This window comes from Monopterus albus, unplaced genomic scaffold, assembly GCF_001952655.1.
Source record: "Monopterus albus unplaced genomic scaffold, M_albus_1.0 scaffold2.1, whole genome shotgun sequence".
NCBI lineage: Eukaryota > Metazoa > Chordata > Actinopteri > Synbranchiformes > Synbranchidae > Monopterus > Monopterus albus.
The window spans coordinates 561,454-574,738 of NW_018127882.1; the positions used below are offsets into that span (position 1 = coordinate 561,454).

At 40.0% G+C, this 13,285-nt stretch overlaps 1 protein-coding gene across 2 annotated transcripts in view; it reads left to right on the plus strand.

Moving 5' to 3' along the window:
• The window catches only part of dctn4 (dynactin 4), a 9,695-nt gene extending 8,145 nt beyond the window's left edge, over positions 1 to 1,550 (plus strand). For both annotated transcript variants that reach the window (XM_020593374.1, XM_020593381.1), the window contains 2 exons: positions 1 to 26; positions 117 to 1,550. The exon at positions 1 to 26 is cut by the window's left edge and continues 18 nt beyond it. In XM_020593374.1, coding sequence (XP_020449030.1) covers positions 1 to 26; positions 117 to 336 — 246 coding nt within the window. In that variant the 3' untranslated portion in view covers positions 337 to 1,550. The remainder of the gene's footprint in view (positions 27 to 116) is intronic.
• The last annotated feature ends 11,735 nt before the right edge of the window (positions 1,551 to 13,285 follow it).

The following is a 13,285-nucleotide window of genomic DNA, read 5'->3' on the forward strand; positions in this document are numbered from 1 at the left end:
CCGCAGAACTTCCAGGATGACCCTGAGTAAGTCAGTACACACGCGCGCGCACACACACGCACACACAAATTAATAGTGTAGGATAATTCTTAACCTGATCTCTCTCCTATCCACAGTGTTGTTGCCTTTAGGAAGTCCAACAAGATTGGTTTCTTCATCAAAGTGATCCCTCAGAAAGAAGATGACGTGGATGTCACCGTTTCATTTAAAATCCGGCACGACTTCCGCAACCTCGCAGCTCCCATCAGGCCGAGCGAGGAGGGAGCCGACACCACCACTGAGGCCATTTGGCTCACGCACCACGTAGAGCTGAGGCTAGGGCCACTCGCTCCCTGAACACGATTACTCTGTTTACTGTCAGACAGTCCTAGAGTCCTAATGCTGGGCTCTTTGAACACATTTCTTTAGAACAGGATTAATCTAATTTAAAATGATTTCTGATTCTGCTTATTGATGTTGAAGAACAGTTAGACAGCTACTTGGCATACAACTGTTTCAGAGTTTTTTGTTTTACTTGATGTTGCATCATCAGAAACATACAGTGATGCCTTGATGGCCAAGCTCCCTATGTTCCCTAGTTTATAGTCCAATATTAAACCAGTAGGATTATATTAAACTGAAGCCTAACTGACACTTGCATCAACTGTAACTTTACTTAATGTTTTTTTATGCTACCAATAACACAATATGCTGTATTTCAGTATCCTCCTCTGTTTAAACACTACACCAACTATCAGTGAAAAGCAGGTTTAATAAATATATATGTATATACACACACACAGTTCATGGCATTCTTCAAAATGTTCCATTTAAAAATACCACTTACTTTCTGTTGTTGGAATGAGAATACGGATTAATGACTTGGTACCTACAGTATTTTCTTAAATGGCAAAGTGACTATAAGCTCACAGCTTCTGTCTTCAACCTTAGTCCATTTTGTTATTAAATGTATTAGCTGTGGATGTTTTGTCATTTTTCTTAAAGTAATGAGGTATTAGCAGGTTGTATTCATAGATGAGCGTAAGTGGTTATACATGACTATAACAACACTGATACAGATTCAGTAGAGAGGAGTTTAGCAGAATCAGAAATCATAATTGAGAACAATCCAAATAGTTCACAACTGCAGCACACACCTTTGCCCCTCAAGCTTGTATATCCTTGTCACTATCCTTTTCTGCAGACAATAATATAATAGTAACCTGCATGCTTTGACTATAGTAAATATTGCACGTTAGACAATGTCATCACAGTTACTGGTTCTGTACTGTTTTGGGTTGAAGGTGATACCCACCCATAATTCTGTTATCTGAAATCACGCTGTAACTGTTGTTGGCGCTGTGGCGAGGATGTAAATTAGTCTAACTTGCTGGGACATTTTCCCTTATTTGAAAACATCTTTTTGGTTTGTAGATTGCACTGACTTCCCCATCAGTGTGTATTGTGAACTGTTGTGGTCTCCAACATGTAAAATTAGTAAAAAAGAAAAAAAATAGGTCACTACACAGTTAATCTTATGTACCGACTAATAAAACAATGTGATACCGTAACAGACGTCCTGACATTTTTTTTTTTTTTTTAATCTTGAACTTGTATGGCCTTTGCGTTCCTGTGTCTTTGGTGCTATGTTCATTCTCACCAGAGGATGGCGCTACTGTACAGGTAAACCATTTTTAAATAGTGGTGAGAAGGGAGCTTAGGATGGATGCATGAGAAATTACAGGGACATGCATTCCTCAGTGTGATTTTGAATCGAACGTGTGCAACTAAGAAGGCTTCTCCCATCCAGACAGAAACATCCTAATAGAAACCCAACCAAAGCTGGATACTTCTTCCATGTGTCATGAGGATAAAGTGTCTGCTTGTCAACAGTAGGGGAGAAAGTAATAGAATTTTTGTTCAGATACCATCTTTTATTTAACGCATCAAACTTGTTCAGTCAGCAATGGTTTGCACATATGAGGGAATGTTTACTGCCTCTGGAAAGGCAGGTCAGATACTGTATGTGTGTTGCAGGCCTGTTGCAGCTGTCCGACGAGGCCTGTCTGCTATGTAAACAGACCCGCTCTGTCTGGGTAATAAAGTCATGATTTTCTTTTATGTTAAGCAGATAAAAACAGTTCAGAGGAGTGGTCTGTGTGAGAGCCATAAATCATCCCTGAAGATGAGGTAACAAAGCACACATTTCATGGGTTCTTACCACTGAAACACCCTAGACTCCCACTTAAAACACAGCTGGTGATAGCAAGAGCTGACTTCTAGTGGTATGCTGTATAATGCTGAGGGGTTGTTACCCTGTTGGGAAATACCACATTTTATTAAAAAAAGTTGACTATTTGCTGCCTTAAACTTGTATACATAGCCATGGACATCCATTTGTTTTGGACGAATAGAGAAGACAGTGCTGTGGAGATTTATGCAGTACCCTTATAAGTGACTCATGAGCAGACCTTGAATGATCTCCAGAAACACCGTCTGGAAGACCAATTCTGGATTCCTCTGGTCAGGACAATATTTTCCTGGATCAACACTTGAGTTATTTCATGCTCAGCATCAGTGTGTTCCTATTTGTAGAACCTTATTCTGTAAACAGCACAGAAATTGAAACTGTGGCCATATTATGGGGGATTACAAATTCATATCAAGGTTTTCTAGCAGGACTTCATTACTCCATTTCATTTGTCTCCTTTCCTCTCACTGTTTTCCCCTCTTTGAGTAAAATCTTTATTTATAAAGACAGACCTAGCCAGCCTTGACCAGATTGAAAAATTCCTCACTTAATTACAAGTTTCACTGCACCCAGGACCTTTCCACAATTATGTCATTGCCCAAAATGCCAGTAACACACCCACAAAAGAAGCATGACATAAGCAAAAGAAGCAGTAAGTTCCCTCCATCTAATAAAAACAGGGATATAGAAGTCTGCACAACTATCATTTCTCTATGTATTACCCGACTTATGGATCAACTGTGCTTATGGTGTATGAAGATAAAGGTGACCCCGCGATTAGGTCTGTCAGGTGTATGGATATTGCAAATATAATCCTCAGAGAAATCTCTATGTTCTATATCTAGGCATGAGGTTGAGAAGCAAACAAAACCCAAGAACTCTTTTCATACACATCCCCTCTTTTATAAGTTTAGGAGTAGGCCTGGAGCTTCACCAAGTAATTAATTGCCTCCTTCATTTTCTGCTCACCAGACCATCATCTGGTTTATTAGAGGTAAATGATGTCTGAGTAACTGTACCAGATGGGCTTCCAGACCTTAGGACAGCCAAATCTGTGAAACCTTAGCTCTTCAGGGAATCGTTTTTGGTCATTTTCTTTCCATCACCCTCCATTTCCTCTTGCTTTCACTCTCAGTTTGTGTTGGGATGGCTGTATGTTGGACAGAATGTTGACTTTGGGTGCCCTGTTGAAAAAGGTCACTCCGAGAAAGCAGCTCAAGTTTGACACCCCGTCTGAGCCCGTCTGCCTTAACTGACAGAAAAGAAGACTGCAAGCCTGCTATGTGCTTTCATTTATTATTTGCTTAATTGTTCACCAGGTGCGGTACAGTATGTGTGTAATAGCACAAAGGTGTCAGCACCCTGAGCTATGGCCAGTGCCACAGACTGGAGTCTCAGGGGAACCACCAGCGCCATCAGAGGATTGAAAGGTTGTGGTTTGCTTCACATCTTCCCACTCAATGGAAAGACCAAAGTAAAAATGAAATTAGAGTCAGGATTAGACTAGGATACTGAAGGAAATAATAGCCTTAAAGGAATAGTTCCACATTTTAGGTATAGCCCCCCCCTTTTGTGATCTCCTGGCTCTGTATGGGATTTGAACACAGTGTTCCCCTAAGGGGATAAAGTCAGAATGGTTTTTTTTTCTCTGTTATCCAGCACTAGGTTGTATCTTTTCAATGTGTTTTTGTGATCCCACAGATGTCTGTTATGGTTGAGTGAACGAGTGAAGCAATGCACTCTGTGGACATGTTGGATTTAAATGTTGGTTTCCCCCTGAGCAAACTTTCTTTCATTCTAGGCAGAAAGTAGATATCTGTGTGAGATCAGGAAAATAGCTTTGAAAAGTTTCCCTGCTGCTGGATAACAGGTACAAAATTGACATTTTAAGTCATGTAAAAACTGGAAACCTCTACTGTAGCTTTGGTTTATCTGAAGATAAAATCCAGTGACTACCACTTTTGAAGATCTCTAATTAACAGAGTAAACAAACTGGAATGTAATTAGTCAATAAGCTGGCTTTAGAGATAGCTAAGCTAGCCAATTCCCTCTGCTTCCACTCTTTATGCTAAGCCAAGCGAAGCTGGTTGTAGCTTCAAATTTAACGGACAGCATGCAGTGTTACCAAGAAGATCAAGCTTGGCCAGTATCAAGTCACCTTTGGCCTGAACACTGGGCACAAATAGTCACAAGATAGTTCATCCTGGAACATGACTGACATTCATTTATTTTCTTATATCAGAAAACAGAGCAAAGTTGTCCTCATATTTTTAGAAAAGAGAAATGCACCTATGCTCCCACTGCACAGATCTTAAGCTTCTGAGATCTGTTCACCCAAACAAGGTTCATTAGCTGCCAAAAACAATTACATGTCAAACAGAAATTTAGTTAACAATAAAACAAGTTCAATAAATAGAGCAATCAGGCAACACAATGTAGTATACTGTGAATGCGTTCTTGGGCAGCTGAGCTCCATTAGGTCCAGCTGTGTGCCGGCAGCTGCCAGCCTGGGGATAGATGTTGAAGTCAGACACAGATGAGGCTGGTTTCCGCTGTGCAGCCGTCTCATGGCGAGCAGCCAAACCCACAGAAGTACAGTCCAACATGACACACCACAAATACCATACAGTATATCCACATCCAGTATATACACACACACACACAGGTTCCCATTACTGGGCAGTGCTGTATTTCACCCAGGAGAGGCCAAGTTAAATCAATGTAGGGAATCAATGAAGCTCGGTGAGAGCTTCATTGGATTTACAGTGCTGGAATATGAAATGTCAAACCGTAGATGTGAATTTGTTGTAGACTCTATCAATGGCTATAGAGGCCAATAAAAATCTCCTGCAAATGGACCCTGCAAAGTAGTTAAAATAATGACTGAATAATTTTATATTAACTGTGTTTTTTTTACTTCCACAATCATGACTTCAAGTTCATGCATCATGCTTAGTTTTGAATAGATATGTATTTGATATGAGATGTGTTTATACAATTTATAATAAAAGTTCTCAACCCAAGAGACTGTCAATCCGAGAGAACTTTATAATAAAAAGAATAAATATGGACTCATTGGGATAGATTGCTAAGGGCTTGAAGTGTGAGCTTATATAAAACCTAGGAGCAGTCATGAAAGAAATACTCAAAATCTTTACTTAAGTAACAATATCACAGTGTACAAATACTCTTAGAGGTAAAAGTCCTGCGTTCAAAATGTTAAGCAGAAGTACAAAAATATTGGCATCAAAATACACTTAAAAAACTAAATTTAAAAAGTCATCATTATGCAGAATTGTACATTTCACATTAATATAGATTAAATGATAATTATTTACACATTATTGCATTCATCACATTTGATGTGGCAGCTGGTAAAAGTAGAGCTCATTTTACAGTACCTTATGTGCTTATAATTTGAAGTATACTGTAGTATTCAGTATATTTTGGGAATTTCCCATCAGGGATCAAGAAATTCAGATAATTATATTGTACTTTGTATAGATAATCTGTTTCTGATGAGTAACTAGTAAATGAAGTTATCAAATAAATGTAGTGGAGTAAAAGTGTGAAGTAGCAGAAAGTGAAAATATTCAGGTGAAGTACAAATATGTCAAAAGTGTACTTAAGCACATAGGCTACTTAAGTAAATATATTTAGTTTACTTTCCACCACTGTACTAACTGAATATTTTTACAGAGATAAAAATGAAACAAGCTCTGATAAACCTAACAACAGGGAGAGGAGGAGAGTGCAATACATTCAGTGGTGTTTGAAGTAGACATTTCCAACATTTATTATTTACACAAGAACGTCAGCTGTCGGAGGGGCCTGGCTGCTGTTTATCTACAGACTGGACATGCCTAAAGAGTGTTTCACCGTAAGGATGTTCAGTCTTATTACTGATTGATGTTGCTGCTGAGTTGACCGGGGTTTGTTGGCTTTTTGTCTAAACCATGTTGTACTCTTTAATTTCCTGTGGATGCAGCTCACAGTTGTGATTTCCTGCCTACGCGGGAAAGATTATCTTCTTGCCAGTCCACTGACTGTAGACGAGAAGGGTTTCAGAGAGCTACAGTGACACCATCAACCCATCCTCAGCACCACTTTCAGTGATGGAGGATAGGCTTCGCTGGATTTTCACATTTGTTGTTCATAATTTAGTTTTGGGAAGACTTGCTGGAACAGTATGCATATAGAGTGAGTTAATTAATTAAGTGAGTTAAATAATTAGTTAAGTGAGATAAAAACATAATCCAGTTTTTGCAGTTACTGCTGACACATCAATAAAAATCTGTTTTAGCCCATATCCTCTGAACTATAGTTTCATATAGAGCCAGACGGAAAAATTCTGTTGCTTTTGAGATACTCCTTTAAAGCTGAGTAAAACAGTTTGTCAGACGAATTTCAGTGTGGGTCTAAGCCCTAAGAACTGCAAATACTTCATGTTTCTGGCGGAGTTTGCACAGCACCTTTTGTAGGAACTTGTGCTAGAAAACATCAAAAATGATCTGTTATTAAAAGTCCCTTTTTTCCCCCTCACATCACTGGGTTCATAAATATTTTCATGCTGAGGGTTACCATAACATGACCTCATGCAAATCTAAACAAAGCATTGCATTCCTTCTCCTTGTGTCCAGACAGAAAAAATATATCTCTGTCTCTCTCCTCCCCATGTTTTCATGTTTTTTCCCTCTTATCCGCAGCTTTAATTGATGTCTTTATTTTCTTTTCCTTTTGTTTATTTCTTTGACTGTCATTTTATTTGTTCAACCCTCCTTTTTCTCTCCTCCGGGTCTACAATTAGAGAGGAGTAAAAAATGAGCCGGTGAATTTAGCACACCAGGAGCTGAGCAAACCAGGTTTGCTGCCAGACGAGAAAACCTTTCGGCCATGTTTGCCAGGGCATATCCTTTAAGTAGGTCATGAAACTGAAACTCAGGGGCGACAGTATAGTGCTTAAAACAGCCCTCGGGATGCAGAGAGCTCCAGGCCTCGGCCCCAAACTCAACCAGAAAGTCAAACATTCTCTTTATCAGCTCCCCCCAAATCCCAGACACCTCAGAGACTGGGGTACTGAATTTATTAGCAAGCTCTGACACTGGCTTGATCGTCTGTGTGCTGGAGCAGGAGAACATATTTTTCTTGAGTCACCCTGAACAGGAACTTGGCACTGCAAGCTATTTATTTTCTAATTTTCTTATTCAGCACTGAAACTGGATAGGCTAAAGTGACTGCCGCTGCCTAGATCAGCAGGCGTGCATTTCAGGCTGTTTATATTTGGGTGTGTCTCCAAGGGTACTCTCATAACTTACAAATAAAACTGCATTGCTAAATAAGTTACCAAAGGACATTTGTGTGATTACCTGATGTCCTACACAGGAATACTTTGAAGACCTTTTGGATTTTGAGCTTTCTCTTTTTACACACCACTGTGTTAAACATTGTTTCTTGGCCTTAATCTCTCTCTAGTAAGAAAGGAAGCACAGTGTGATATTAATATGAAATTCATTGCATTGTGATGTTACAGTATGATTTTAATTTTGCAGTCAAATAACCTGAGCTGAACTCATTTTTTCTCAGAATGTTTTCTTCAGTTTCTGTCAAAAAAGATATTTGTCACATAATCTTCCTCCACTTGTTTTGATGACCTTTAAAGATTTATGAGGGGAAATAGGGTAGAACACAAAATCTCAGTTAACCCTGGCTGCAGCCAGTCCTTGGTCATGCCACTGGAAAGCTCACATCATGGTTACTGATTCAGATTTAGGAAGTGAAATGCTAGTTTAGAGTAAATCCCAGAAGAAACAGTCCAATCCCTTCTCTGATTCTACAAACAATAACATTGTTGTATTGCACTGGTGTGGGGTTTTCATTCTTGTATTGACAGTGTAGTACAGTCGGTTTTTGTGATGTGATGATGTACTGACGCCTTGCAACATCTTGGTTTAACATTTTGGAAAATACATATATTTGCTTAGATGTTAGATGAGTAGATCAATATCTGCCTGCCATCTGTAAGCAAGTTGTTATTTTTACAGTTCAGTTTTTGTTTGGGTAAAATCACATATAACATGTTAATCATTTAGCTTTAGAGGTGTTGGTAGGTGGATTGTATAACTTTCAGACCCGACCAGCTGACTTCAGTCTTCATGCTAAGCTAAGCTAACCAGCTGCTGACTGTAGCTTCATACTGAATGGACAGATCTGAGAGTGGCATCAGTCTTCTCATCTAACTTTCAGCAAGAAAGGGAATAAGCATATTTCCCAAAATGTGTAACTATTTCTTTAAAACAATAAGAACAGCTGAATTTGCTCTAACATCTAGCTGTTTTTTTGTTTGTTTTGGTTTTGTTTTACTTCTAAGAAACTTCTATTCTTCTTGTGGTGGTATGAAATATTACACTTACATGACAAGCTGGACCCAGCCAAAAGTTTGAAAGTACAGCATATACATCATTCAAACTTGCTCTGTTTCTCAGGAAATGTTTGTTGGAATGACTAGTGCAGATCACTGTTTTGAGCAGAGAGGAGGAGGGGGAGGAGAAGGCTTGGGAGGAAAGGGTGGGCCGGGGCATGCTAACACAGTACTTTCCTATTCATGCTAGCTGGCAAACAGGTGGCCAGGAAATGACACAGGGAAAGTGCTGCTGTCACGCCTAACACACACCTATTTTATTCAGCCAACCACCACACCTAATGCACTCTGTCTGGCTCTTTCTAGACACACGCACACAATCTATCATCAGTTTGAGTTTACACACCCTTTGTCTATTCTGTGCAATTTAATGTCATACAGCACCTCAGCTCACCCCCTGAACACTGTCACAACACTGTTTCTTGGTTCATGAGTGCATTTTGTAAAGTAATAAGTATTATTTCAGCTCACGTGTCTCTTATTGGCATGTACACAATAGTACAGTAGAGGATGCAGTTTTCAGTTGTTCACCTTTAAATAGGTTCATGATGTGCCTTGTTTGTCCGAACTTGCATTTGGTCTTAATTGGAGCAACAAAAATTTTTTTGATTCAAAGAGTATTTTGGAGAATGAGGGACAGAATTTGGATTTCATGGTGATAGCCCCCTAACTCATTTTCTTGACTGGTAAAGGAAACAAAGGCCCATTCACAAGCATAACATAGTGCTGACATCCTTTTCCATTCAGCTGCCGTGGATGTACTGCCCATCATCAGAGGCAACCTTTCTTCTTCTGCTTTGATGTCCTCTGTGTCATTTTTAGCATCATAGCTGCTATGCCTTGTCTGATCAGAGAGATGTCAAATTTTTTTCCAGATTTTCCAGTGGTTTACTTGATGGCAATCAAGCATGAGAATGTCACTTATGAGTGATCTTAGTGAATTTCAAAAGAACTTACATTTCATATAGGGCCCTCCTACTTCTGGAGAGCATCAAGCCAGAAACCAAGAAAGGCACTGTCAGGGCTGATAAGACACTTGGCTGCTTGCCCTGTACACCCCAAAAAGGAAATGTCAGTTTTAGAAATGCCCACTGGGCGCTGGCTGTCTGAGAACATTGTGTGTGCTGGTTAGGTTTGAGCTTGCTCTACAGAGAGATGGGTACCAGACACGAACAATTCATCAGACTATTGTTGAAAGGCAGATTTTAGCACCCTGCATCCAGTGTAGTCAGCCATCCCAGCCTGGGTCTGCTCCGTGCCCACTTTGTCCACACATCTGTAAAAGCTTAAAACTCAGTGGGCTGGATCGCAGAGACAGAGCTGGGCTTTGTCAGACCTCAGATTCTCTGCCAGGACTTGACCTAAATAGATTAGAGACTCTGTCAAAGAGCACTAGGGGAGGACTGAGTTCACTTCCCCCAGCCAGCAGACCCAGTCCCCTCAGTGCATCAGAGCACTGGCCTGCACAGTACTGGAAACTGGGGAATGCTCTCTATCCCACTGAAGGGGGTTTCTTGGAGAGCATTGGAGAGTAGAGTCAACACAGTCGGCAGTGTCGTGGGCATGAGGGCATGAGAAAGCTACAAAAGACCAAACAAAGGCAGAGAGGGTGGTCAAAATAGGTGACACAGATTCTCCTCTTCATTTGATGGCGTTTTCAGCAGTAACAGCTTAGCCTGGTATTTCTGTCTTTTCATCCTTAGGCTTTTTCTTTTTTCTTTCTTTCTCCTTGTTTTTCGTCTCCAAGTCTTTCACTCTGCTGCCATAATGGCATGTGTTTTGATTGGTGCAACAAGGGGAAGTGGGGTATTGTCTGGACAGGATCTGGGCTGAGATCAGCAGATAGATCAGCTACCAGCGTCATCTTTGTTTTAGTTGGACCTTGAAAACTCTTAACCAATCTTAGAAAAGAGCCAGACTTGCAGGAAATGTGGACTTATGAGAACAAGCAACCATTATTGCCATATCTGCCATTATTATTATTATGTCGAGGTCATATATTAGAATTACACTTTTGCTGATTTTAAGTAATCTAAGAATTGATATTTGGGGAATATGATATCAAATGTGAATAAATTGATTTTGTTTATAGTGCCTCTTATATACTGAGTCATTTTCTCTGCTATTTCCCATCTGTGAATATTCTGTTGCTCTGAACCGAGTTAAGGTTTTGAACTTCACCTTTAGCCCTCTAGTATCTGTTGTGTGAGCATCCTGACATTCTGATTGCATGGTTGGTTATGGCCCACCTCAGTGTTATTATTGTCAGGAGTGCACAGGCCTGTTCCCCCCTTGCTATGCCAAAGGGGGCTGACACTGAAACAACTGATTGATGTTTTCTGGCAAAAAGCACACAATTAATTCCTGGCACTGGGACCAAATTACAGCATGCTTGGGTTGTTATGGCAGGGGAGCATGACCTGAAATAACAGGTCTGTCAGTGCCATGGATCTGCTATGATATAGAGGGGTTGGTAGCCAATATGAAACAGGAGTTAATACATCCCATATGGTGTTCCACACTTTGATCAATCCACACAGACAGAGTCAAAATGTCTCATGACTTTTGTTCAGACTTGTTAAATAAACTATGCAAAAATAAGCTTATAAAGGATAAACAAAGTTATATCAGCAATGTCTGATGTATACACTTGCATATATGTTATATAGTATACTACATGTGCACATTTACTCATGAGTCCGAGTCCCCCACTGCACCCTTTCACTTTATCAACCCTGCCCCTTTGTGACACCAAAAATGTACTCTGTAAATTGTTTGAGGTTTTTCATAAATGCATTTTTTAGTGACTAATACTTTTTCTGTAAGTTTGAATTCGGGGTAAAGTAGAAATAAGTTTTCTGAGTTTGTCACACCACAGAAAGTTGTGTTATTAACCACCCAGACAAATCTGAATGATTCAAAAGATTGGGAATATAAAATTAGCTTTCATGAAAAAATAAGGAGTATTCTTTGCTCTGAAATGCTGGGGGAGCTGCCTGTTTGCATCATGGATGTATTAAAGGAGAACATGTAGGACAGCTGCATTTGTAGGATGACAGCATAGCTAGCTAGCTTGCAAACTGTAGGCTGTAGTAGCTGTAGTAACTCCCGATCAAACAGGAGAGCCGGTACTAATGCGCTAAATGGCTCTAGAGGAGCACTTTATCAAAGACCACTGAGTGAGATTTGAAATATGGTTTTGGTGTTTATAAAGCCGCTTATCCTTTGTGTTGGTGTTTGGATGAGAGGTGATCAGTTCCCACACACACAGGGAGCAGATAGCTGCTGTCACAGCAGGGGAGACAGGGACCCTGTGTTCATTAATGTTTGTGAAAAAAAAAACCTTCGCAAGTAAAGAGCCAGTGGGAGTAATTTTACAAAACACATGCTAAACAAGCATAAACTTTTTTTTCACAAATAAGTGAAAATTTAGGCTTTGTCCACAGTCTGGGAGCTTGTTAGGCTAACAGCTAAAAGCTAAATTAATTGGGGTGCTCTGTCCAGTGCAGAAGCTTCAGGGTCTGTTGTGTGGCCTTTACCTCCCTCATGTCTCCATCCCTCCACTAACTAGGATCGGTTCAGACTCTCTCCAACACATTCACTTTTCATGTGTTCCTACTTTTGACATTGTTTAAAATTCAGGCAGCAGCATTAGTGTTATTTCTTTTAAAAAACATAACTGTAGCCATACATGTTCTTCTGTGCTCAGTGTCATGAATGCCCCTAAAATTAGAACTCTGTGCGCTCTAGGATTTGTAATGTTACAACTTTGGATGGAGGTGTTATGTTAAGGATGGCTCCAGTGCGTCATCATATTTAAAGACAATCCATCCAAATGTTTTGGAAGTGTTTCACTTACAACCACACATTTCAATCTCATGTTGGTACTATAGGGAAGGGTCAAGGGATTGTTAAATTTATTGGGATACTATACATCATCCACAAATGTATGCACAAAAATTTCATGGGAATTTTCAGAGAAAATATTTTGTGCAAACTTTCATAGAAATCCATATAATAGTTGTTGAGATATTTCAGACTTGACCAAAGCAGATCGACTGTCACACAGACACTGACACCCCTGGAGCCATGACAGAGGCAAAGACAAAAGACAAAGGCTATTGGTTCACTGAGTAAACACGAGGAGCAGGGAGGTGGAGAAAGAATCAAAATGTTGTGTCATCTTTGTTTCTTCCAGTACATCAGAACTCATCTGTTGTACTACACACTGTACTGCTGTCACAGTGACCAGTTGGCCAGAGGAACTCTTACGCTAGAATCAGAATATGTGCCCAGTTTGTGAAATAACTTCCTCTCATTCAGGGGTGGACTCCACATCTCCTGATGTTCTGTGGGATTCAAGGCCTCTGAGGCTTTCCACAGTGTGTCATTTCCTCTCTGGAATCTGCGGATTAGTCATATCACTTCCTATTGTCCTTGCTAGGCAGTGGCCCAATTGGCCACAGCTTGTCTTTGTCCATGGCTGCTTTTACGGGCACGTCCACTACTGTCAAACACATCATTTTACTTTCTTTTTCTTTCCCATTCAACAGTTGGAAATTTAGGTTATGAAATTCAAGTGCAGTGGAACATTCATTTATTTTAACATAATTCCCAGGATTTGATTGGCATTTGGC